Genomic DNA, 27,872 nt, shown 5'->3' with positions numbered 1-27,872 from the left:
CCGAAGAACCACTTTTTATTACTGGCGCCTTACTCACAGCGCCTCAGGCCACGACTGAGAGGCAACGCTAGCTTCTGGAGCTGCTGCTGCATCGCCTTTGAGTTTGGAAAAGTTAATGCCAGGTTATGAATCATGCCTCACACTTGTATAGTAGAAGGTTATGGCAATACGCTGAAAAGTTTTAGGTCAACTGTGACATTCTAACATATGGATGTGGATGATGGGCAAAATCCCTGAGGACCATACTGAATTTACCAGCTCAACGGGGAGCACATGTCTTGTCCCGAAAGATACAGCCAACGCAACAGTCGTCATCCCAGTGAGAGTGGAAATTGCTTGACTGTTTTGTTACGGTCTTATTTTGCCAATGAAACGTCTAGCAGTAGTGCTACATGATAATGCTACGAGAATGGCTTAGTGTTTCACTATAGCCGGATCTGCGTAGCACCTAGCAACATTATTCTAAGTGACAAGTAGCTCGTCGTCGGGTCTCACAAAGTCCGCCATGATTGGTAGCAAAAGCGCTCTCTATGCTGCTGTTGTTGATGGAAGTAGTTTTTTGCTCTGGACTCTGTGAAATCAATGCAGCCAAGAGAAGTTCCAGTTCCATAAAATGAGCAAAATACATGTAATTACATAAATTACATGTTATCATCAGTGTGCCTGTTACTACATGGTCACAGCATGTATATAAAACGATAAAACGTTGTTGAAGCTTTTTTGATAGAGGGCTTTATATGCAGAATATGTGAATCCCCATAAGCATTGTGGATGACGGGCAAAATTCCTAAAATAAGTTGCAATCAATCGATTTGTCCCCTCTCGTGTCTTCTTTTGTATGTTCATGAGGCAGTCAGTGTTCCATACATGTATTTTTTATTTATATCATGTCAAGAGAACAATATTGACTTTGGCAAAATGGAAAAAAAAAAAAAAAGCAAGGGAACAACAGTAATGTTTAAAAGTCGTAATTTATGTAATACGTTGTTTTCATAGGCATCTCTGTCTGTGTTTGTGCTTTGTGTGATTTTCATCTTTTTTATGCTTACTTTTCACCAATTATAGTTTGTCTGAAAATAAAAAATATCACATTTTCTCTATGTTTTATTTTTGCCTAACATCATTTCCAGAAAATTCTGAAGAACAGAAACACACAGTGCGACAAATACAATTATTTTAATCTGTGTATATATATATATACACAGGTGTGTGTGTATATATATATATATATATATATATATATATATATATATATATATATATATATATATATATATGTACTCTTTTGATTGTTTTGTTGTCCCACTTTCAAGTCCCAACCAGCTCAAGAGGTTTGTGTCTCTCTGCGTGTGTGTGTTCACAGCAAGACAATCCGTGTGGCACGAATGAAGTCACTCGAAAGGAAGAAAAAAAAATCTCATTGGACATGGTTGCTTTCAGTCCAAGCTGCAAAAATAGGGATTAATTCTGTCTTTCAACACTTCAGCCTTCCATTTACGGAATCCTCCTTGTTCCCAGCGCGTTGCAAAGATGACAAAACATTCAAACATATGTGACAGGAACGGTCGACTGGAAAACTCCTCACATAAACACACGCATCTGCTCCGTGATCCAACCTCTCTATGCACAAGAAGCAGCACGGAAGCCTTCCATCACACACTTCCACCATTTTGTAATCCATATCGACTCCATTGTAATCCGGGTGTGATTTAATAATGTCTGTGCTCCACTGTGCTGCCGCCAGCACCCATCGATTGATCATGGCTAGCTCTGTATTTACTGTATGCTCCTGTAATCCACAGGCAAGGCTGGCCAAAGTGCAGCCACAGAAGTCACATTCATTGCGTTTAGCTGAATCCAAAAAAAAAAAAAAAAAAAAAAAAAGTCGAGCCACATCCAAATCTCATTTGCCATCCCCCCTGCAGTGTTGATAATGGTACTTGAACCCGGTGCAAGGTCTGGTGTTGTTGTGTGGGCTGAAGCAGCTTCTATTAGTGTAGAGGCTTTGCTAGAATCCACACTGAGCTCTAAACCTTTTCAAGCTCTTTGTTCTCGCTTCCCCTCTTCGATTATGTCTCTATTTACTTTGAGAACTTTTGCTTGTGTGGCTGTCTCTCTTTGAGGATTTCAAGGCCAAAAGCCCCCTCAAGCTATTTACTGTCAAGGCTCTCAATTCTTGTTTATTAAACTTGATTTTGTCTCCCCCTCTCTTATTAAGCTACAATCCTCCATCTGTCATTTGTAATCTCTATTTCTTCGTCATAACACCAACCACTGGGACCTTCTGCCAACATTCTACACAATACTTTCCTCCAGCTCTTCAGTGCTCCTTCCATCCTTCCCTTTCTCCCTGCCCCTATCTTTTATAGCTCTGCCAGCAGCCGTACCAGTGTTGGAGTTGGAGTTGGTGGTGTTATAAGCGTGGATGTATCCACGTTGAAACTCAGAGCGAGCCCCAAATCCTCCGCCACTTTCACCTTCGTCGCTGGTATTGGAGGAGGCGGTGCTCGTGGTGGAGGCGCACTGCACCAGCATCCCGTGGAGTGACTGACTGCGCCTGGTCCAGATCACGCTCAGCCTCTTGGCGTAGCTGACAGCTCCGTAGCGTTTGGCAACGGTGGCGGCCGCATCAGTTGCTAGTGCAACAGAGGAGCCCATGTCGAGTGAGTGCCGCCGCTTGCTGACGGCCCCACAGGCGGGGCTTAGACGGGAAACAGGGCTCTGATAAGCCTGAGAGGAGTTCCATTTGTCCCTGCTGGTGGATGTTATCCTCCAGTCCAGCAGGTCAGAGTCTCTCAAGGGTGCTGCCAAGGAGAAGCTGGCGCGATTGGTCAGCTGTCGCTCCAGACGAGGTCTGGGGCATTCCTTGGAGCGTGACTGGCGGGGCAGGGTGGATGAGATGGAAGGGGAGTAGTAGAGAGGAGTTCTGTCACTTTCAGGAATGTACGCCGGGGCCTTGTCCAGCTTCCTCTGCCGCACCATCAAGGCCATCTCCCCTCCTGCTCCCGCCATGGTGGAAACCACGCCACCGGCCGAAAGAAACTGCTCCAGGTTGACCTTAGGCTTGAGCCTCGGCTTTGGGGGGAGTTTTGGCGGAAGAGCTGAAGCAGAATCTGTCGCCTCCTTCTCTTTGTCCTTTTCGCTTTCCCCTGTTCTCTTGGAGGGCAGACCGTTAGGTAGGACCACCATCATCATGTCCCCAGAACCGCTGGACTGGTAGCACCCACCTCTGTCCCCTTCTTTGTTCCGGGCTGCCACACCTCCCCCCTGACCACACACCCCGACTCCTGCCTCGGCGTTGCTGTTGTGACAAATGATGTGATTGGTGTGGTTGCACACGCGATGGCGAACCATTAACGCAACAGTGAACACGAGGAGTGTGACCACCACCACACCGCCCACCAAGATGGTGAGTGTTCCTCCCAGGAAGTGAGCCTGGAGAGAGCTGCAGGCGGGGTAAACGTCTTTGGTGGAGAAGGAGGTGCAACCCAGTACTTTGGTCGCCGCCAGCGCTGTGATGGAGTCATCAAAAATGGCCAGCACGCACAAGTTATAATCCACTCCCGACACCAAGTTCTTCAACAGGAAGCGGTCACTGGTGGAGGGTAGGATCCTAAAGAGGGAGAAAGAGAAGGAAGGTCAGCACGGAATGTAAAATAGCCACAGTAATGGACGACCTGCTGTGCTGACTGTTGACTGACTGAAAATTTTAAGTGTTGAGGGAACCTGGAAAAAGGAGTGAATACAGCAGGAGGGGGAAAATGAGGCTATTGATAAAGAGTGTGCCCAGGGAGCATGAAAAGAGAACTGTCTGCTAGTTTGTGTGTGTGTGTGTGTGCACGCGCGCGTGTGCATGTGCATGTGGATCGCCGGCAGAAGCAAATGTCAAGCCCTTTTGTGGGTCTCTGCACTTTTTAAGAGGCCATTTTAGGTGTTAGCGGGATTACAGTAAGGCTGAGGCATTTTAGGGCTTTTGACAAAGTGTAATGGCCATCAAATGTGTCAGTGTATCGCCATAAGGCAGTTGTGTTGTCGTCTACTGCAAATGTGTAATCAGTGAATGCTCGTGTGGCTTGGATGGGAAGGAATTTGTTCCTCTGAAACGGCCGTGATAGCAAACAAACCAGGGAGACAGTTTTTACACAAGGACCTCAGATGTGTGTATTTGTAGCATAACAGAATAAACATACAGTATTTCTGTCAGTGTGCAGGTGTGGGGGTTTGTAGTACAGCTCAAGTATCTCTCGCTGATGGGAATGACTTTGGCCTCTGCTCTTACCCTCTTGTGTGGGCAACCATGTTGATGCTTTTTTATTGGAAGTGCTTTCTGTGTTTTTTGGGGGGGTTCCCTGCAATCATTTAGTTTGATGCTCACCCTCAACCCTCCCCTTTCTACCTCACTAGCTATTCACACCACATCTGAGGACTTATTTGTATCATCTGTCGCTCGCCATTCCAGACCGCTACATCTAATACACGTAGCTGAGAACATCTACTGCTTTACTTTCCGCAAAGCCTTTCAAAGACAGAGTTGTTGGCAACTTGACAGCTTATTTGTTTTCTGCATCATTTTTATAAACCTTTGCAAACTCTGAGTATGCGTTTGCGCAGAAGTAATGTTGTGCCATTCTCAGCCTAACCAGAGCGGCCTCACGTGGCATCGTCATTAAAGCATCTCGGTGTCATGAGGTCACCGTAGATTGATACCTAACACTGTCAAAAATCCGCTGATGAACTCCTTCCCAGGAGAGCAGCTTGTGTGTTGCCATGGCACATGTTCATTATTTGGCGCAATAGTGCAGCACTTGAAGTGAAAAGCGTATATGGCCTCATACACATTCTATCATTAGTTTCTTTTTGTCACGATTTACTCACTGGAGAAAGCCGCAGAGACGTTTTTATTTGAATGTCCGATTAGACAACAGCAATACATTTCAATACAAATCATCTGTATTCTGCACAATATCCTGCAATAACGAATGGGTTTAAAGTAAGCATCCCTGAATGCTCTGCATGCTGAACTGGCACACTACAACCATATGCCACGCACACACACACACACACACACCCACACACACACACACACACACCTTGAGAGAATCCTTAAGTCCTTTTTGTAATCTCATCGTTCCCCTCGATCAATTTATTCCCTCATTTGTGTTCCATATAGGACTGGAACAAACAATTATTTTCCTAGTCACTGAATCTGAAGTTTGTTGTTTCAATTCATGGCTTAATCCGTAATAATCAAGTATAATAATAATCCGGTAATCCAAATCAATATGAACTAAACACAAACAGTTATTGGTTTGGTCCGCAACATATCAGAAAGAGGCAAAAATGTTGATAACCGTTTTCCCAAGTGAAAGCTGATTTTTGAATATCTTGTTTTGCCGTTGCTTTCATGGATAAGGCAATAAACATATATTAATAAATAATAATAATAATAATGGATTTGATTTTATATAGCGCTTTTCCAGGCGCTCCACAGTGAAGTGAACCCATTATTCATTCACTTCTCAGTCACACATTGGTGGTAGTAATCTACATCTGTAACCACAGCTGCCCTAGGACAGTCTGATGGAAACGTGGCTGCCAGTTCGTGCCTACGGCCTCTCCGAGCACCACCAAACATTCATTCCCATTCATACGCCAGTGTGGGCAGCACTGGAGGCAACGTGGATGAAGTGTCTTGCCCAGGGACAGTGACTGGCTACCTCCTGAGCAACTGCCGCCCATTTGAGAGGCTGAAATCAGAGGATATTTACATTTTTAAAACAAAAAATGATTAATCTAGTACCAAAATAGTTGGTTGGCGATTAATTGTTGCAGATCTAGTTCCATTCACCTGAACAACCTGTTTTTAAGTAGTATTTCATAGTTTTTGTTCAGTCACCTCATCCTAAATCTGCACTATCGATTGCAAATCCCCTCCCCGTTTCTCTCACCTGTTTCGCTCACTTGTTTCTCCCGCTTCCCACAAATCCTTTTGGCAGTCCTCGCCGGGCGCTCCATGACCTCCTGCGCCACACCCCTGCCTCACCTTTTTCCCCCCAGACATTGTGCTACGTCTCCATTAGCCACAGCTATAACGGTGTGTATCATTATTTAGCAATCAAGGTCACTCTTTTCTCTCCCCTTTCCTCTCTCTCTCTGCCTCTCTCCTTCATTTACCTTCATCTTATATTTCCTCTTCCTCTTCACCCGCTCTCTCGATATCACCACTCTTATCCTCCATCTCACCTCCTCCTTTTATGAGACTCTGAATCACATCTACAGTTTTTTTGTTGGCAATGTTTGGAGAACAAATAGGCAGGCAAAATTCACAGAAAGGAGCAGCAAATGAATATAGTCATGTGAAATAATTAGGACATCCCATGGGTTGCTAGTTGTCACGTGTGAAACGTTAATGCATCAGGTGTGTCATACCTTAAGGGTGACAAAGACTGGCACAGCATGCCAAATTCAACCAAATTGCACTTGTTTACACAGTCACATGACCAACTTTGTGACCAAAAATGCATGGATGTATTGAATTTTTCTAAATGGGCAGGTGTTCTGTCAAGCTCTCCTGTCATTTCTAGCTGCTGTGTCACCTCACAAGTGTGTGCCTTGTCACCATGCTTCTAATTATGGTTAATCCCCGCAAAGGCACACTGACACACACACACACACAAGCACAGAGGCAAGGGGAAAGTGAATGCGACAGGAGGCAAGACGGGGAGTCGGGGACCGATTCTTTGTCTGCACTGGTGGTACTGATAGTTATTATTAGACTGGGTGCAAGATGCCGTTTTTTTCCCACTTTTTGCCTTCATGCCTCTTGTTTGCCAGCTTGTGTGACACCAGACAAGATAGGATGACAGAGAAAGAGAGCGAGGAGGAGGAAGAGGAGGGACAACAAAAACGATTATCTGCTCTCCCGGCTCACATCTTCGCTGGCCTCATTTCCTCATATCATGTTTGTTTACCCCTTTCCGCCATGTTTGCTCGGGATTCCGTTGGCCGGTTTGGTCGCTCGTCTGCCGTCTGCCTCAATTCTGTGTGATGTCTTTTTCTGCCCTCCTTCATCAGTGTCTTGGTCTATCACTAACCTTCCACTGGGTCGCCATCCTTAATCTGTGCTCTTTCCATTCAAGCTTTGCTTTTAAGATGCCTCATTCTTGTCGTGACCATGGGAATATGAAGGACTCCCTTTCATTTGGAACCTCAAAGAATTAACTGTATCATCATCTTGTGGAACGTCCTTTCTTCTCCCTGCTGCATCTCTTCGCATCCCAATCCGTTCTGCTTTTGTGCTCCCGTGCACTGGTTACTAAGCAACTTTGCAGGCCTAGTGTCAGCAGTATTAAACAAGAGCCATACTGTGTTTACACTGCATAAATAGTGTCAGCGATACACGTTATGTTCATTCCCCCTTATTTATCCCCCCAGCCCCTCAATGCGCTCTGCTTTTGTAATTTGCCATTCCTGGCTTGCTCTTGTCTTTTGGCGTCCCAGCATGCTTCCTCTCCAATGTATGTCAGCCTCTCTTTGTAGGCGCCATTCACCCTCGTTCTCAGTATTTCCTCGACACAGCGTGGTTCTCTGCTCGCTGTGATGCTTTTATACTTTGATTGACCAGCGGGGTCCTTCTGCTGTTGTTTAATTGCAAGATTTTTGATTTTTTAATTTTTTATTTATACCTTTACCTTTTTAATCTTAGAAGAAATGATTGGCCACAAAATAACACTGAGAAGTGACACAAGTTGTGCCTCCGTTAAAAGTACATTTGTCTGTGTATGTGGTAATTTGCAGCAGGACAAATGGAGTGCACTACTTGGTTGCAAACAGCAGAGGCGCTACTGAGTTAGTTGCTACTAGTTTTACTGTCTGAAGAGACCGATGTCATGGTTTCTTTAGCTTTGGAAGTTGACGCGTTAACAGAATTACTCTAAAATGACCACTTCTTTCGGTAAAGTGGAATCTAAGCTTTACTGTTTTCAAACCAGTAATCACATTGTCAGATTGACTGCGGGTTATTATTTTTGTCGTTTTCCTTAGAAAAAAGTATACTGTATTTACTTTCTTCTTGTGTCTCGGGGAGTGACGTCAAACATGTGGCAAGTTTTCAGCATGAGGACAACTCACGTATAAAGCAACACAATGGGGGGAGGAGCTAGACAGGTATTTTCTGAGCAGTGGTCTCCAACCTGTCGAACAAATCACGTCAGTGCCCTCCCCTCCCGGAAAGTGACCGACAGCCTTGCATTTTGATTACAGAACACAGACATATGCCTCGCCGCTCAACAGGCACACACCCCACCAGTTCCAGCCCTGATCTCAGTCCCCAAACCCCCGGCCGGAGGTGGAAGCGCACGACACGCGGCAAACCCACCACCTCCAACTGCGACCACACTCCCCCTCTCCTCTCAACTACCATCGCTCGTCCGAAACAGTGAGCCATCAATACATGTCGTGGTTTGCACACAGAGCTGACGTCACGCGTGGAACTCCGGTGAAGAGCCACAAAAGCAGGGGGTGCACAAAGTGCGGTCTAGGGGCCGTCTGTGGCTAATTTGTCATTGATGTGAGGCACAACGAATAAAACAGCAAAAATAGAGCTAAAGGCAAAATGAGGAAAAACGGAAATGTAATGTTGTAATGTAATGATGCAATAAGTGAAGTCAAGAAAGAGTCTTTCATGAAATAGTTTTTAAGTTCAACTTTCACTGTCAGGAAATACATGGTTGACATTACTGCTAAAAATGCACTGTCAATAATATAAATACTGGCAAAACCAGTTTTATTTTTATTTTTTTACAATGTAAGTAAATATACTGTATGCTAAGCTGTCTGAACATTAACATCAAGAAACACATTAACATCTTAGCTTTGTGTTATAGGTGACAAAGCATATTGGTGTAATATTGAATAATAATATCTCTATTAATAAGAAATCATTTTTTTAGATTATGCCAAGGGCCAATAAAAAACAAGCTGCGGGCTTCTGAGCTGCATTTTGGTCGCCGCAACTAAATGTAGTATTAGTCGTCAATGTACAAGGAACAGCCCCCCATTAAATATTATGTACAGTGGATGTGCAAAGTCTCTCCCCTCAGGCATGGTGCCGGCAAAAACGATTTTTTTTTCTTCCTAAAACTGAGACACCTTGGCCAACGTAACAGATGGTACCACATGGGCGCACTTACAAGTGGCGCCTCATTAACATGGAGGGACATTCTCTCCCCCCGATTGTGTGTCCTTCAGGTGGGATTCACCAGAAGGGTGTGGTATCTTTCGCTTTTCTCTAGAAGTGTACCACTGAGGTTGGAGGCTGGCATGATGGTGTCACTGCGCTGACAGCGTGAGCACTTCCAAGCAGATGCTACGCGGTCACCATCCCACCTGGCCCTGTCACACACGACATCCAAATTAGACAGGCCCTGCTAAAATGAGGGCTGCTCCTGTCTGGAAAGTGAGTGATCTTTATAGTAATGATTCATCCTGGCACACGCGCAGGGTCCTTACTATTATGCCTGTACAGTTTGACTTTTTTCTTGTACCCAACCAACCAGAAGTGCCCTCGTTGATTTCCTGACTTTGTTTTCTCTTCAGTCGTCTGTTATGTTTTGGCAGACTGTGGCAAAAACACCAACAAGAAAGCAAAAAAAAAAAAAATGGACTTGGACTCCATTTGAGTTCCATAATCGTTCATAAGCCAAGAGTCTCTTTGGCTGGCTCGATTCTTCTTGCTGCGCACTGGTGTGATATTGCAGTCGGCACAGGCGCGTTAATAGCATGATAGAAATCTATACTGGAGATCCCAGGCTCCTTTGTGGTGTGCCTTCTTTCAAATGCTTCCCTCTTTCATTACTTTATCGCTCCTCTGAGACACGATTTACCTACCTCGGCTCTCAAAGCCTTCCGACATCTTGTCTCCACTTTTTTTTGTCTCTCTCTATTTCACCTTTTCAGCAAGCCAAGTCTAGAACAACATTCCTATGACACTTGCTCCGTTAAACTTACATTTGTGAGTCTGTTTTGATTCATGATGTCTTTAATGAGCAGACGTTTTGCACATGTCAACCTTTTGTCATCAAAATGCTAAGCGAGACTGGCACATCGGGGACTTGAAGAAAAGCAAAAGCATCAGTTTGCATTAATAAGGCATCCAGCCTTGCAAATTGCTACTGTAGCTTGACTTGTGGTCCATACTCTGCCAGGCGCAAGCTTTGTGGGGTTTTTTTTGTTTTTTTTTTATAGTAGTGAGCTCGTTCTTTCTATTATTACAGTCGTCTCTGTGGTGGAATGAGCAAAGTTGATCAGCAAGGGAGCTGAGATCTCATTCCATTCAATCATTTATTTAATTAGTTCTCCCTGTTTAATTGCTGCACATGTGCTGATGGGAATGAAAACACTGCGTTTGTTTCCTTTTGTCTGTTACATCGTATTTTGTGCCCGATATGATTTTATTCTTTTTGAGTAGCTCTTCTCACCTCTCTGTTACCCCGGCTGGCCCCTGATCTATTTTTCCAATCTTACTCTATTTCATTGATGGATTTGGTTCTCCCCCCTTGCTTCTTCCTAAAGGACAACTCAGCCCACCCATCTCCCTTAGCCTCTGCCTTTCACGCTTTCCTCCCTTCCACCAGTCCTCCTTTCATTTAAATCTCTCCTGAGGGGATTTGTTTAGAGTCAATCTCAGCTCTTACCCTTCTCTCCAAAGCCCTCTCCCCGTTCCCTCTAAAATCTCTGAGGCCTCACTCCCTTCTTAAGATCGGCTTCCTTCAATATTGTAAAACTACCAGCATCTTCTCTTCGTTCATATTTCTTACATCAGCAGCCATTTCGCATGTGCTTCTCCTGCCACCAGCATTGTCACTATAATACAGGAAGTCCTTACGTTTATGTTTCATTTAACAACATATACGGCAGACCGTGGGATCCTCTGTCTCCTGTTTTGTTCTTTCCCTTGACGATGTGTCACGGGAGCAGCCTCACACATGAATGTTTCATCAGCTTCATCAGCAGGCTTGTAAATAGAGGTGCAGGAGCTTTAAAGTTCCTAACTGCATAGTTCATGGAAAGTGCAAGGTTGCATTCACCCCTCATCCCCATACCTCGGTGAATTTGGCTTCAGTTTTAATGTAATTTCAAAGTATCTCGAACCAGCCACTTTTCCTTTATAAACGCTGTGCAAAGATCTACACAGACACAGCCGGCAGGGGAAATCCCCCCAGCCCACACCCCCGGTGTTGCTCTTCATCATCCATATGTGGAGACCATTTCCACCTGTTGAGTCTCACAGTGATGGAGGTAAATAATTAAGTTCCTTCAGCTTTTTTCCATCCCTTCCTTCAGCTACCTAGCTGTCCATGTAAGAGGCAGGCAGTTGAACTATGAAAGTGATGTGGATAAATATTTTAGAGGTTTTGCAAGAAAACTATATGTGTGTGTAGTGGTGCTGAAATGTTGTGGACTGTAAATATCAAAGGTTGAACTGACCTGTAGATGAGTGTTTCGTCCACAGTGCAGTTGTACTGTATCTGATACATCCACACAACGTAAGCTCCAGATGAGGGTCCCAAGTCCCATCGGATCTGAGCGGAGGTGGACGTTACTCCTTGGACGCCAACCATCCTCCCTTCTTCCTCCTCTTCATCCCCGTCCTCGTTCTCCATGTTCCCCTCTTCAGCCCTCTCCCCTTCGGTCGGCCTGCTGCCGTCACCTTCCTCATTCTCGGCGCCACCTTTTTTTGCGTCCTCCACGTCAGCGCCGCGTCCCACGCCGTTTATCCCTGTGCTAATATCCGAGGATCCCGGATCAGTTCGTAAAATCCCATTGGTCACATTCCTGTGTTTATTGTTCACATTATTACCGCCTGCTCCGCCCCGGTGAGGGAGTGGGATTATTTTAAGGTCAACGGTGGCGGTTGCTTCACCAGCTGCATTAATTGCGATGCACGTGTACGCCCCGTCGTCCCGGGCCACTGTCACTAAGATATCCAGCGTGCCGTTGTTGAAGGAGCTGGTCCGGGAGGAGTTGGCGATGATGCGATCGTCAGGTGACACCCAGTGCACCACGGGCTCAGGGTCTCCAATGGAGCGGCACTTGAGGGTGGCCCTTTGGCCTTCGAGAACCCACAGCTTGTGAGTGTGGCGGGTGATGAGAGGGGGCTCACATGTGAACTCCTCCTCAGGAATCGACCAGAAGTACCTGAGAAAAGGGAAAAGCAGCATGAGAGCATATTGATCATTTACGTATCGGTATTTGTCTGGCAAGTCTAGATCTGTCATTTTACTGGAAAAACATCAGTTGGGCTTGGAGTCGTTACTGCAGTAAAAGTTGATGCTAACAGATGCTCATTTTCCTCCTCAATACTTTGCTGGCACGGCATCATTTTGACGGTACGCTTAGGCTGGAAAATGATGGCAGATAAATGCGGAGAGAATGCCAAGTAGCACTGTAATGACTTTTACGATGTTGCATATCCATGAATTATGGTGGAGTCACTGTATCACTATGAGCAACACATCTTTCCTCAATTCAATTTAGCGCACAAGACCTCCTTATTCCTGCAAATGTGTGCTCCACTTCTATTTTTGGAACACATGATGATACAATTAAGGATCCAGAAGAAGAGTGGACTGTACTGAAATTGATGACTGCTAAAATCAAAAACCTAAAGGACGAATGTCACGACAAATACATAAAAAGTCATGTACCTTCCAGCCAGGTGCACAGGTGTGGCGCAGGTCTCCATGTCGTCTCCTCGGATAAGCCGCCTCAGCCACAGAAGTTCACAGTTGCAGTGCAGTGGGTTCCCCCCAAAATTCAGGCTTATGACTGCATTGTAGGGGGTGGGGCTTATTGCACCTGTCTGGGACCTGGAGGGGGATCACATAATAGTTCAGATGACTTGAACGCCAGCAGTAACCTTTCAATGCAAACCATCATATTTGAATTGAGCAGTTGTGTTGTCTCCACAACTTGAAACTTTTTCCGCTTACGCACCCGCCAACTTGTCTGCTGGAGTAAAAGCAATCCTTCTCAAATTGCTTTAGAATCTCAGTCATGCTGAGTTCAGAGTCTGTCACAGCCTTTTTTGTCAGAGCTCGCTTGTTGCTTGCTGTCAATATTTTAAAGGTAGCAAAGTGCCACCTGTCAATAAATGGGCTTTTGAGACTTGTAAAGGCCCCACTTGGTCACCTAATGCAGACCTGGGCAAAATACACAACCGGCCCGTTGATTCTTTCAATCCGTACCACTGGACATTTCCAAACTATTATTTTTTTTAAACCTTTAACATTGAAGCTATAAGTAGGGTTTGCGAAGCTATTTTCAGATAGCTAGATAGACAGATAGATAGCCCGGCCCGCCGGACAAATTCTTGAACTCAATGTGGCTCGCGAGTCAAAGTAATTGCCCACTCCTGCCTTAATGCCATCTGCAACACACAGACTGAGACAAGCCAATGTCTTATTCATCTATGATACATGGAATGAGGACAGCAGATTTCATTAATCCTCACTGGAACAGCTGGCTCATATGCTCCTGTCTGTATAGTTGTGTGATACAAGTGGAGAGATTGACAATTAAAAAAGGAATTGTGCTCAGTGTCAGTTCACCACCACCGGTTTGCAGCACAACACGAAGGACTAAACATTAAGCACTACCTTGCAAAGAGAGGATCGGGCGGCAGGGTCCTTAGCCGGTTGGAGGTCATATCCAGCCTGGCAAGCTTATAGAGCTCTCCAAAGACTCCTTCCGCTATGTGGTCTATGAGGTTGTGGTCCAGGTTCAGAGTGTGCAGGCTGGCCATGTTCTGAATGGACTCCCAGGGTACCCTGTTAAAATCAAAGGAATGTTACTGAGGTGTTACAATCAGTCATCGTCTGCTATTATTATCTCTGTACTCTTCTTGTTATTTGACACCTGGGAAGATTGACCGGCCACTCTGATTGTCTAGTGGGTAAGTGACACTGTGGATTCACTGGTATGGCATTGTTCCTTTTGGACAAAATGATCTCGTATGTCATGTAGCTTACCTTCTGAGGTTGTTGTAGGACAGGTCAAGGTCCTCTAAGGTGAGCAAGAAGTCATCAAATGCCTGCCCAGACACTTTGACCAGCTGATTGTTATTAATGATTAGATGTTGTAGATTCACCAGCCCTGCAAGGTCCCTGGGGCCCACTGTTGTTAGTCGGTTACCTAGAAGGGGAAGAATAACAGCAATGTATGTTGTAGCACAATAATAATTTGATGTGATGGTCATGAGGAAGAAAAAGTTCACCATCGAGATGCAAGGAACGGAGGCTCTCCAGATCAGCAAAGGCCATGGGTCGGATCAGGTGGATGGTGTTTCTTGATAGAGTCAAATCGACCAATCCGCTCATGTTGACAAAGTCATTCCCTCCCACTTCTGTGATGAAGTTGTCAGCCAGCCGCAGCTCCACGGTGCGTCGGTCAACGTGCGGCGGCACAAACAGGAGCCCTTTGTCAGCACAGAGTGTGCTGAGTGATTCGGAAAGGTTCCGACACACGCAGTGGAAGGGACAGGCCGACACCACACCCCACGTCTCCCCTGCTCCGATCAGAGAGGGCAGCAGGCAGCATGTGACCAGGGCTAGCCAGTGAAAAGCCGGGAACGGGGCTCCGCTTGAAAGGGCTCTCCTAGAAACCCCCAAGCATGGGATGAGGTGGGATGAGGAGGGCAGAGATGAGCTAGGCTTTGGGGTATGAGGAAGCGAAAGGATGGATGGAGGGAAGAGGGAAGGGAAGGTGGAATGGTTGGTCTTTAGATCAGGGTGGCCATGTGTGGAAGGCAGGCGTCTGGTTCTGCTGGGATGTAGGGTTGGGGGGGCAGGCATGGTAGAAAGCCAGTCTATCCACAGACCTGAACAGAAAGAAAATAAAGATATTGTTTAATGAATACTACATTAAAAACCTGCCACATTCTCTCCATATTCCTATTAGATACAGTATACAATTTTAAGCAGGCACTTTTATTTTTCATCGCCTTGAAACACCCTCCACAGTCAGCCAGTCCCCATAGTAACGGTTACCTAGAAACCTGTAAGAGAGGATTACATGTGGGTTTATCATAGGGGCCTTTCTTAAGACTGTGGGTCAGGGAAATAAATTGGGTCACCCGCCTTATCTGCCTCGATTTTACAGCAAAACACAATGTGGTGTACATATCAGCCAGTGCAGTCCACTTTGGGCCCAGACACCCCAGATGTACAGTACAGCTTATGTTATGATAAGGTGTAGAGATGAGTCACTGCAGCTGATTGTCATGCATACAGGTTGCCATGGCAACTGTCACATGGATGGAGGGTGACAGCGAGTGTTGATAACAGTCAGAGAGAGTCAGAGTTAGACTATAGAGACGATGTAGTCGGTGTGTACGTAACCTAGCAGTAATATATCATGCTGACTTTACACCTTGGTGCAAATTGCTGGCTCAATATTTTCCATTAGCTTTCCTCTTTCCACGTGAAACCAGAGGCGGCTTTATCATCCATCTCCAATCTGCTTCCTGTGAAATGGTTTGCTTTGTTAGACTTCCAAAAAAAACGCAACTCGACGCTTCATTGGCCTATTTAAGAGTCTTTCGTCTGTATTAAAAGATTTATGATAGCAGTGGCGATACACTTTAGCGTCGCAAGGACTGTAAGATTAAAGACCCATCAATTGAAAACAGAATGTCAGGGCTGATCATAGGAACTTTTTAAGTCCAGAAAGGTTAGTTTTTGGTTTAATAGAAATCAGTCATTTTGTCTGATAAAAAAAAAACTCCTGCATTTCCGTGTTTTATATTAATTCTAACTATACAACACACCTATACTCCTACCTTTTAAGTTATTGAACCTTTTGTGGTGATTTTGTACCCTTGACTTTTCAACTTTGAATCCAATATTTACCCAATATTTAGATTTAGCCCTTCAGGCACAGGAATGGACGGCCTATTTGGTGTCTGTCATCCATTCTCCAGCATATATCTCTCACCAAAGTGCTGTTCCTTGTGTTTTCCATCTTGCTCACTTGGCACCATCTAAAACCCATTGTGCCTCTAGCGGTGCTGTAACTTTCTGCCATTTCCATGTCTCATTCCCACAATCTGTTCCCCACTGTCTGGTCTGCCCTTGAGGCAACCTGAGGATGGCAGCATTATCAGTCACTGCTCTGCCTCGCCACGTCCTTTCTTCTCTCACTGCCATCACTGCCAGCCTTTTGTACACCGCACCGTCATTGGAGTGTTGACTCTCATGTGGGGCTCTTACTTTGCTTCATGGTCTCTTTTTGACCGTTCTTCTATTTTTTGTTGCGTTGTAGCACTGCAGTACACACGGACACACACACACACACACACACACACAAGTGATGGGTGAAAGCGATGCGTCTGCTCGCTGATCGATCCCACCCTGAGAGACTGATGGCTCCTTGTCCCATTTGGTTACACTCCTCCACTTCCATGAATCCCACGCTTATCATTCAACTTATTGATTTTTGCAGCAGGGTCATGATGGGTGTTGACTCAGTATGTATGTGCTTGCATCTGCACTTTGTGTGTGTGTGTGTGTTTGTGTGTGTGTGTGTGTATTCTGAGGTGTGCACTGTGTTTGTGTCCACAGTATTCTATTTTGTTCTCCTGCATGCCATCTATTCTGGGAAATGTCTCATTTGCACTACCCTGCATAAACCCTCGTTCCCGCAGAGTATGGAGACCGTGAGAGGTGCAAAGAACTCCTCAGAAGCTCCGTGTCGGAGCCCGACTCATAGCTGTGAGGCAGAACTCCCTAAAAGTTCCTGTTCTAACACTCGCTGCAGCAGCAGCTTGAGAGGTCAAATTCAGCTAGAATGAAGTCAGGAGTAGTCATATTCGCTCACAGTCAAATCTTGGTGCAGCATCTAAACCCGACCCGTGCAATTAAGGCCCTGTCCATACAAATACAGGTTTTTAAAAAAAAAGGTTTCTGTGCGTTTTGGCCTCTCATCCACACACAAACAGACATTTTTGTCCTTAAAAATTGAGCTTTTGGAAAACACTGGCCAGGGCGAACCACCAACCAGCGATGGCGATTTGGGACAAGACCCGATCGGACCTCTAGCTGGTGGGACAACTTTCACAAGCAATGGCGTTGGAATGTAGGCATGGCAAGGACATTGTGATTGCGTTTGACTGAGCTGCTCCGCCTGCACATTAAAAGCTTCCCGGTTATACTTACCTGTCTTATATGTGATAGGGATGGTTGGGATTTTTTGACATGAAGTAGTATGACATCCCCATCAGCATTGTAGTCCAATAACAGCGACTTACTCCCCAATTGGTCTTTTATAAGTCCAGTTCTGCTCAGTTTTCTGTGATGAAAAACGTAGTTCCGCTTAGTGCTGGGGACAATTAAGTAAAGAGTTTGCCTTCTCACAACAATACGCATTGGAAAGATGAATACATTTGCATTAAAAAAAATTATCAAAAAAATCAAACATAACAAAATGCTCAGCGTTATATTTGTCTCCCGCCGTATCCCTAAGCACTGCCGCCTGTGCGTTCATGTGTATGTGACAAAGACACTCGCATCTTCTTTAGCTGCGCAACACATACGTAAACAAGATGGTTGCGGAAGCAGATGCGATCCGTCTTCGTCACATGCACAAGAACGCACAGGCACAGTGCGCAGGAATATGGCGCAGACAAATATAATGCTGAGCGTTTTGTGAGGTTTGATTTTTTCTTTAGAAGGCATTTTTGTGATGCAAATGTATTCATCTTTTCAGTGCGTATTGTTTTTAGAAGCCAAACTCTTTACTTAAATGTCCCCAGCAACTAAGTTAACTACGTTCTTCATCACATAAGTCTGACCAGAACTGGAGTTAGGAGACCAAGTGGGGGGTAAGTCGCTGTTATTGGACTACAATGCTGATGGGGATGTCATACAACTTCATGTCAAAAAATGCAAACTATCCCTTTAAATATGCCTGCCATGTGCTGCATAACGACTGTCGTGGATGTGATTAAATGAGGACAAGTTGCCAGACACAGAATCATTTTCAGCAATGATGTAAGTAAGCGTCACAGCCGATAAAGTTCTTTCTTCATTATTGTAGTGATAATCAACATCTGCTACATTTTAATAAAGAACATGTTTCACCCATTTTCACTTTTATCTTCAATAAATTGTGCTGACAAATGTGAAATAACGCACTGACAAGTAACGGTACTTGGCTAGCAGTCCACATCTTCTCATGTGAATCGCCATGTTTGTTGTGAGTCTACAGAAATGATGTAATTGACGCTTCTGATTGGCTGAAATTGCCCGAACAGTCCAGGCTGCAGCGCTGCCATTACGTTGGCATTTTTTTGACACCGGGGAGGGGAAAATGTGCGTTTTTGAAAATATCCGTTTGCATGTGGACATGGGCTCAGAGGCGCTTTAGGCTTGACTTGGAAGTATAACGTGTGTGTTTTTAGCATATAAGACCCACTGCACTTGAAGACTCAATTTCCTTTTGGCCTCAGTCTGTAACATCCAAATGTCAAGTCCTCCTTAAATGCCAACTACAATTTCTAACCTTAAGACACTGTGTGTTTGTATATATTTGCATGTGTATTGTCTCATCGGGTCATACGTTTGAACCTTCCCAAATGCCATGAGCCACTAATTCATCAATTTAAGCAATCTTCATGAACTTGAGGCATTTATATTAGCTCTGAAAAGCCTCTTTATAACCTGACACACACCTGATCGAAGCATCGATAATGAAATGGTTAAAGAAGAAGTGCACCCAACACACAAAAGCAACAATAAACACCAGTGAAAGACACAAGTTCCTGGTCCAAGTCCCAGCTTTTGATATTCATTTGCATGCAGAAACAAGCAGGAGCATACCAAAACAGTCTCCCACACAGTCATAATTATAGTGAGGCTCTCTCTCTCCAGGCTAGGAAGAACACAACACCCACGTAGCCTCTTGTTGCGGCAGTCGTGTGCATTGGAAGCCCACTCATCCTTTTGATACTATCACTCCTTTGTCATTCTCCTGTCAAATCTCGTCTGCTTTAGTCAGTTGCCATGTATAGAAAGCGCAGCACGGAAGGCAAGCAGTGCCGCATGTGGAGGCCCCAGAAGTGAGGCTAACTGCGGCTAATGCGGTAAGAGCTGAAAGGAAAATGAAAGAAGAAAGAAGGGTCTGTTTAAAGAGCTGAGATGAAGGCTAACAGAGAGGAGAGAGCGGTGACGAATCAGCGGGTATGAATGTGTGTCATTAAGCAGATGGGCAGGAAAATATGTAAAGACGATAAACAGGTGAAGGCCGCCATCCATCACTGTCCTGGATCGAGAGAGGAGGGATTTGATGAGGGAGCCGGAGAGCTGCTCTAGAAATGAATTAGTGGATGGAGCCCACAGACAACAGAGTCAAGGAGGCATTGTTGAAGAGGAAAGTCAAGCACAGATCACAACAGCGGGCAACTTGCAAACAGTGCATAGCAAAATTAAATATAGTTAAATCCATTATTTAATAATGCCATAAACAGCATGGGCCCCAAATGAATGCACTTTCTCAAAAGTACACCCTGACGCGTTCCGGCTAAAACAGCAGATATCTTGTTTTCAAAACACGCAATTAAATGCTGCCTTGTATTACATCCCTGCAGCATTTCATCACAACTGTATAGACTGGACATGTCTGCAAACGTGCCCTGGATGCACGTTTAACTGCACTGCAAGCCACTGTGATATAGTACTCTTTGGTCTCTTTGAAATGCTGTTTTTTAAGCACAGGTTATTTTTATTGCTGATAAGCTGTGGAAAAAGTGTGAAAAACCAATTTTACACATCTTTTTTTTTTTTTTTTTTCTTAAAGATATTTTCAAGAGGAGCCAATCTCTTGTGTGTGATGGCTGGAAATGTTGCACTGTGAAAAGACGCTCATATTCTTAAGCAGACAGAGTGAATGACGTTTTATTGCTTCAGGCTGTCAATTGTTGAAGCATAACTTGTGAAAGGACATCATCTCTCGCAGCAAATCTGAAGATTAAGTAGGATGGGCTCTCCTACAAAAAAACATGGAATTAGTCCTGCCCTACATTGTTTTCCACACACCGTTCCCACAGAGTCAGAAGCAGAGACTTCAAGGAAAACTGCACTTTTTGGGGGATTTTGCCCACCATCCACAATCCATATGTGACACACGTCTTTCTCTTTTCTGTGCATTCTGAAATTATAAAAACAGCTAAAAAGAGGCAGCCAATGAGCGCACAGTAATGGGACACACCTATCCCGCCTACAAAGGCCGCAATTAAAACACCTCCAAAATCCTCCAACAACATTTTAGCGTTTTATATGCATGCTGTGACAATGGAGCAACGGGTACATTCATCATAACATGTAATACTTCCAGTGGTCATTTTAGGCATTACTCCTTTCTGGGCGCATTGATTTCACATAACAACAGAGAAACAAACGCGACACCTAGCGTTAACTTTTCCAAACTCAAAAAGAAAAACACAGCAGCAGTGACGGCGGCTCCAATATGTAGCTTTACTTGTCGGTAGTGGTCTGACGCTTTGTGACCGCGCCGCTGTAGTTGCTAGCCAGGTAGTAGCAAGCCGGTGTGGTGTGGTGTGGTGAGGTGTCACTACGCCAGTAAGGTAGTTCTTTGGCGTAACAATGTTAACAACAATAGCTTGGTTAATATGCAGGTCACATTATGTAAATGGGGCGTTGTTGGCGATTATTGGAGGTTTGAATTAACTACCTCTTTTTTTAGCTGTTTTTATATCTTGAGAATGCACAGAAAAGAGAGAGACGTATGTTCATGTCACATAAGGATTGTAGAAGATGAGCAAAATTTTTTAAACTTTTAAGGTTTCCCTCTTCTGCAAAAGTACTTTTCTAACAGTAATATGTGTCCCTGGAGCCTATTTACAAGCACTAAACATGAGAAAAATCTCTCATCTTCCTCACTTGTTGCTTCGTAAACGAGCAGGCTTCGCTACAAATCTTAAAATGGAGCTCTGCCAGTTATCCATCAGTCAGCTATAGATGTGGAGACTGACATTATGATCATTTTGTTTTACTTCTCAGTGAATAGGTTAACCTAGCATGATGTTAAAATGTGACTGTTAGTGCTGTACGTCACATAGGTATGCTGGCGTTTGTGTCATGCTGTCCCACTCTTTAATGGCACGTTGTTCTATGTGATATATGGTATTTATTGCGTGTAAAAAGTGCACAATAGTGCTTCTTGGAGACATACCATGCAAAAGCTACAGACACACAAAACGGTGTGTTCCCAGTAAAGCTTACTGAAAGCACTTTTAAACTGTCTGAATTCCAGCATCAAGGCTGCACATCCAATACACTATTGTGACCTCTCAGACTTCTCGTAAAAAATAGTCAAATATGGAACCTTCAAGATGAAGGGACAGGTTAGCTCAACTCCTGATCGCTGAATTCATGAATATGTCCACGTAGTGTCAAGGTTACTGCCAGTGTGTTTACACTAGTGCCAGTCTGTTGCTGGAGGAAGCGACTATCTCATAACGTCCTAGCCAGATGGTTTCTTAGAGTTTCTGTTATCTGTTGGTTTCGTCCTCTTGGAAAGTGTGCAGGGCTCGGGGGTGACGGGGCTGATGCTAAATTGAAGTGGCAAAGAACAGAGGTGACAGTGATCTTCTTTGGCACTCAGTTGGCTCACAGACAACTTTACATGATCTAGAATGAAAAGCTCCCATGTTCTCCTCTCTATCTGCCAATGTGTGTGTGGTTACGTCTTCATTGCTCCTTGCAATGCATCGCAATGACTTCAGTGTCAGTGTTATCTGTCGGGAAAGCCCTTGTGTAAATGTGTAAGTAAGAGATGTGCACATGGAGGCAGCAAAATGATGGGCACAGTCGAGCCCTGGCACTTTTGTAGCACTGCAATACTCGAGTGCTTTTATTTTATTTATTTCTTTATTTTTGGACTCAAAGAGGCGTCGTTTTTCATTGCTAGTGAGCTTGTCACTGGTGCCAGGGAGGCGACTTAATATTGTTTAGCTTTTAGTCCAGATGGCAGGAGTGCAGGCGTATCAGATTGGATTGCACACTTGCATGCTTTAGGTTAGGGGCTAATAAAAGCCTGTAATTAACAGACGATGCCTTTTATTTGCCACATGCTCATTTTTTGATGCACATTCCATATTGTTGCATTGATAGGCAACTCCCGGGTTTGGTATATTGTAGCTGCACATGCTTCTGCCCAAAGTTGTAAACGCATCACAACGTGGATGCACTTATGCCTACGCTCGTAAATTCACATTTGCATGACACACGATGGCAAAGTAACTGACCTGCCACTCTCGCTCAACATTATGTGCTTGCACTTTTATCCCTGGCTGCCCCATTTTTTTTTTTTTCCCACTCTTTCTCCATCCTGAATGCTGCTACTACTTTGTCGCCACCTTTCTCATTTACACCCTGTCAATCCCTTCCCACTGATGCTCTTTTTCAAATTAAAAGCCACTTTGTGTGCTGTGTGTGTACATAGATTTGCTCATTAGCCAGAAATCAAGCTAATCCAACGCAGATTCTGAAGCACGCGCACTCAATCGGACCACCTGCAGGGCCGGTTTTATGGACCCCGATTTGAAGACACTGCACCTTGTGTGCAGCTGGACAAACGTAAAGCTGATTGTGTGTACAGGCGGTGTGACTATAAAGCAGATTTTTTAAGAGGGAAATCTTAAACTGCTTCCAGCGCAGTAAGTGAGTGGTTTCCCATGCAGACCCCGGACTCACTGTGATTGCAAGACGTATTGATTCATGCTACACGTTCACTAAACTAAAGCTAACGTAACCACACTACTTTGTTCACTACTGTATTGCATTAACTTACTGGTTTATTATATGAACGAAATAAACATAATAAAAATAAAATTTGTTGAAGTCGTCTCAGTCACAGCTCTCTAGAGGAGTCTCCCACAGCTAGATTAGTGGCTAAGATGGGTTCCAAAAGCTATTATTAATGACAATGCATACAATTAATATGATACAATACAATAGTTGACTTAATTCCCTTTTTTATGCACTCGTGACTCCCACCAGACCCTTTCCATCTTACCAACTCCCTCGTTTCCCTTTATCATTCTTTCCCAAACCATGCCTCCGTCTGTCACCCACGGTTGCCGTGGTTACAGTTTGTTCTGCTTATCAGGCGCCTGCTGTGCCTAAACAGACTGTTAATATTTTAATTACTCATCCTCTCAACCCCGCTACACTAAAAACACGCCAGTCCTACTTATTAGTTACTTTTGATTTTTGCGTTTAAAATAGTTCCTCACTCGGAGTAAATCCTCCATTCACATTCCTGACTGCCATTTCCTCTTCTTCTCCTCTACTGACTTGCTCATTTTTGACAGCGAGCTTCCCATCTGCTCACGTTTTAGAATGCCAGACACCCTCGTCGACTCGTGATGAGATAATTGAGGAAATGATATACGATGCCATGCCATACAATGCTTACCCTTGAATGACTAAAAATGTATCACAAAGCAGGAGAGCAAAGAAAATTTGCCTATGCTATGCATTTAACCCAAGTTGGTGTATTTAATTTTTTTTTTTTTGCATGTTGGAAAGAGACAGGCAAAATGTCAGCACCAAATGGTCTTGCATGTGCTTGAATGTTGCATTCATGCTTTATTCGAATGTAAATGTGCAGTGAAATAAGCCAGAGCTGCACTAAAATACCATGGTTTTGTCTTTGGCCCAACCCCATCCCCTCCGCAAAGCTTTGTGGACAGCATTTAAATCATTGTTTGCATAATGCTACCTACAAAGAAACAAACATACCTCTTTGGTGGAGGGGAAAGCAAAAAGGTGCATCATGCATCTGCAAACCAAGCATTACACCGTGTCTCTTAGGCAGTGCATTACTGGGGCACCTTTAAAGACCTTTTGGGGTCATGCATGACAAATTGACGGTGGCAGTGCAAAGGCGTGTTGAGTATGAAGCGGCACTAGATAATGACTGCCATCTTTCATGTGCTCAGCCATCTCTGTGTAATGTCAGTCATCATTTGTGTTCTTTTTAATTCATCGCTAACCATCTTTTAATCCCTTTTTGTCTTGCACTCGTCTGAAGTAGTCACTTACATTGGAGCCTTTTCACCTGACCTTTTAACCCTCATCAAGAACAGCCCACCCCACGCCCGCCTCCCTTTCATTCTGGCTGCATTACCTTCCCTCCTCACTTCATCCTGCACTCTCTCTCTCCTAGTCTCCATTTCTTTCCTCTTATCCTCCCATACATCCACTCAGTCAGTCTGATCTCCTGTGTCAGCGTGCCAAATCAGTCCATGTGTGTGCGTGTGTGTGTGTGCGCGCGCGCGCACATGTGCACAGAGTGTTGCCGCTGCTCAAGCGCCCATAGCCTTGAATCCCCGCACATCGACACCCAAACGGCACGCCAGGTGAGATTACATTTGAAGCCAAGCTTGCAAGTAATCTGATACTGGGCAGCTGGCGTTCAAGCACACACGCACACGCACACCTACACTAACAAATACACACTGCAGGTGAAGGATGCTCATGGGAATATAGTAAACATTTTATTAGAGGTGCGAATGGATCAAATTGGGAGGATGGGATAAACATAACCCACACTTCTGTGCACTGACATGTTATGTTACGGAAGCACACGTTTATTGTTTTTAGCACAGTCCATGTGTGCGTGTGTGTGTGCGTATGAATGCATGTGCTCGTGTGTTTTAAAGAGAACACAGAGTTCCCTCTCCAATGAGTGTTCACTGCATTGATGTGCTCAATAATTCAGTACAAGAGAGCTAGCTGTGCATACATGGATTCACCTTTACTCTGCGAATATATGTCTACCATTTGTGTGTGTGTGTGTGTGTGTGTGTGTGTGTGTGTGTGTGTGTGTGTGTGTGTGTGTGTGCCTTCACGGTTGTGTGTAGGTGTGTGTGTGTCTGCGTGTGTGTTTTACCTGTAACGTCTGTGCTCGACAACTGGAATCAGCTGCACATGTTATCCAGGTAGTTGTTGTTGTGTGTGTACCACATATGGTATCTCTCCCCAGGTTTTTTTTGCTTATGTTGACCCAGAGGAGGAAGAGGGGGCTGTTGCATAGGGGGGTTTGCGTGGGCTTTCTGTGTGTGTGAGCGCAAACCGTGTCCTGTCATCAAAAGATGGCGGCTGTGGGTCGTTGTGAGAAAGCCAGCCAGGTTTTAGAAATTCCAAAATATCTTCTATGGAGGAACACAACCTAGAAAATTCAGAATTCCTCGCCCCATCCACGGCCTGGTAGTCTGAGGTGGAGACCACAGTTTAATGAGGGGGAAATCCACTTTTCTCTAAATCCTCTCAAAGGCCTTTTGATCTGACCATCTCATGGTTGCATGGAACGTGTCTATATCCTGAAGGCTTGAGTTCTGCCAGGATGGGCGTCCAGGAGGCAGCGATATTTACCTCTCTTCCTCGCCTGTGCAGCCCCCCTCACTCCTCCGCCCGCTCCATCCTCACGCATCCCGGCCGTCGTCTTGGTTATTTATTCATTGCTCTCTTAGGATTGCGTCTCTCTTTCTATCACTCCATGACTCCATACATTAGTTCCTCTTTCTCACGCCACTTAGTTCCTGGAACGACTTCCAGGGAGTGTCACTGGGTTTCCTCGTCGCAGTTTGAGTCCCCTCAGCTGCATTTGTTCTCTCTTTACTGGGTGACCTTGGAGAGATGCTTGGCTGGTTAGAAACCTACAAAAGAAGAGAGAGAGAAAAAGAAGTGCGTCTTGTTGTCACACCTCGCTCCTAGCTCGCTACGCGGCACTCCTTCCATCATCATCTCCTCCTAAATCCTCCCTTGCTCCTTGGCAGCCCGGCTCCAGTACCTGTCTGTCAGCGCAATCAATAGTCCTGGGACACCTCCTAACGTCTCTCTGCATGCTGAAACACGAGCGCACAAAGTAGCGCATTCATGCACGCACGCACACACACACGGGCTAACGAAACAAGCGGGCTATTGATCGGCACCGTGAATGTCAGACAGTTGAAAAGTGGACCTGTCAATCATCTTTGACACCGTGAAGAAGTCAATCTCATTATGATGATGCTCGTGGCTCAAAGTGCAATTTGCCTCCCTGTCGTTCCTGCTTGATATTAGGAGCTGGTACTGCTCGCGTGCAAAGCTATCCAGATGATGTCTCCCTTTTTTTCCCCATCCTCTCCCTCCTCTGGTGTTTACTTTGCTACTTCAAAAGCACAATACAGCTATTTTGTCTCCCTTCATCCCCTTTTTGGACTCATCTTCATCCGCTTTCATCCCTATCTAACGTGCTAGATGAAAAGGTGGACGTACTAACCTTGTTTTCCGGATCATTCCACCTGCGACTACAGAAGCCTGTCACATCTCCATCTCTGCGACACGCTCGCTATCTCAGCTCAGCGGCAGAACAACACCCATCGCTCTCTCCCTCGCTCCCCCTGCCGCTTACCCCCCTCAAACCCCTCACTGGCTCCCTCTCTCACTCTCTCTCCCTCCCCTCTCGTCGGCCGTTCTCTGGCTCAGTCTGGACAGCTGCGGCGCTCTGTCTGCCACCTCTGTCGCTCTTCCGTCGGGCTGCAGGCTGATTGAAATTTAAGTCGTGTTAATCCCACAGAACAGGTAGTGAATGAAGGCCGTGAAGAACGAAAGACGAGCCATCTCTGTCTCTCGCTCTCTCTCTCCCTCCCTCTCCCTCTCCCTCTCCCCTAGAGTAGTATTCCACTGAATTTCCTTTCCTGCTAGTCACGTCTTCCCTGCATGCATCTGCATCTTATCCACTTGTTTGGAGTCTTCCACAGAGGAAGAGTAGAGGACGGAAGTGTGGTCTGTCCCTGCTGGCGCCAATCACAGACTCGGAGAGAGCGAGCAAGAGAGGAATGTGGAGTATTGTAGTGGGGGGTGCAGACGAGGAGAGGGAGAAGAATGGGAATGATGTGGAGGATGGAAAAGGCTGTGTTGGAAACTAATTAAAAAGGCACACATAGGAAGCTGAAGGCTAATTGTGGTGCACTGATCTATTTCCATATCATATTACTCTTTTATAGCGAATCAGGGGCATTTGTTTACCTGAAGCGCAATGGGGGCAGGGCGATAATTAGAGAGAGGAAATTAAATCCAACAAGTACATTTTTTTTTAACTTAACTAATAATGATTGGAATGTAAGAGAAAGTGGAAAGAAAAACGTAGCTCATTGACCACATGGTCATTGACGAGTATATTGTTATATATAATGTTGTAATAGCGGTAAGGAGCCAGCATTAATAGTGCTGGTGACTTAATTGGAGGTCTGTCATGATGCACTCAGCACATGAGACGAGACCATATTTTAACATTACTTCTAATAAAACTACATTAGCGAAATATAGGACTGGACAGACAGTCCCAAAACAATGCAGGTACATTTTCAAATGTTTTATAATTTAGCATGCATGACCTACGCATGATGCTTTTAAATGTTTTCCACAAATTGAAAAAAAAAATGATAAAAGTAAAAATAGTGACAGCAGTTGTAGCTGCGACTGCTAATCACTTATGTTGATGTGTAGTTATTAGTGGCAGGCAGTGCATTTGGCACCTGGGCCTTCAGTGGGGACTTGACCAGCCAGCATTTTTCTTGGTAGACACTGTGAGGGCCAGTATTAAAAACAAATAATGATAATAATACACAGTGGTGTGAAAAAGTGTTTCCGCCCTTCCTGATTTCTTATTTTTTTTGCATGTTTGTCAAACTAATGTAAATATTAGTCAATGACAACACAACTGAACACAATAAACAGTTTTACAGTTTTTAAATGAAACTTGTTATTATTAAGGGAGAAAAAAAATCCAAACCTACGTGGCCCTGT

General features: G+C 44.8%; 2 protein-coding genes across 2 annotated transcripts in view; one reads left to right on the top strand and one right to left on the bottom strand.

The window, feature by feature from the left end:
* LOC129168131 (pyruvate carboxylase, mitochondrial-like) overlaps nucleotides 1–27,872 on the top strand; it is a 297,125-nt gene that overhangs the window by 186,415 nt on the left and 82,838 nt on the right. The gene's annotated exons all lie outside the window — the stretch shown is intronic.
* Nucleotides 362–26,489, bottom strand: LOC129168132 (leucine-rich repeat and fibronectin type-III domain-containing protein 4-like). The gene is made up of 8 exons (XM_054753046.1): nucleotides 26,344–26,489; nucleotides 24,973–25,738; nucleotides 14,276–14,878; nucleotides 14,031–14,193; nucleotides 13,659–13,829; nucleotides 12,708–12,869; nucleotides 11,488–12,198; nucleotides 362–3,613 (listed from the first exon to the last, which is right to left on the bottom strand). Exons 3-8 carry the CDS (start codon nucleotides 14,850–14,852, stop codon nucleotides 2,296–2,298), a joined length of 3,102 nt encoding a protein of 1,033 aa, XP_054609021.1. The 5' UTR covers nucleotides 14,853–14,878; nucleotides 24,973–25,738; nucleotides 26,344–26,489; the 3' UTR covers nucleotides 362–2,295.

The sequence above is a fragment of the Dunckerocampus dactyliophorus genome, chromosome 15 (genome assembly GCF_027744805.1).
Source record: "Dunckerocampus dactyliophorus isolate RoL2022-P2 chromosome 15, RoL_Ddac_1.1, whole genome shotgun sequence".
NCBI lineage: Eukaryota > Metazoa > Chordata > Actinopteri > Syngnathiformes > Syngnathidae > Dunckerocampus > Dunckerocampus dactyliophorus.
The sequence above is the reverse complement of the archived record's forward strand: the minus strand, read 5'-3'. Positions and strand labels throughout refer to the sequence as shown.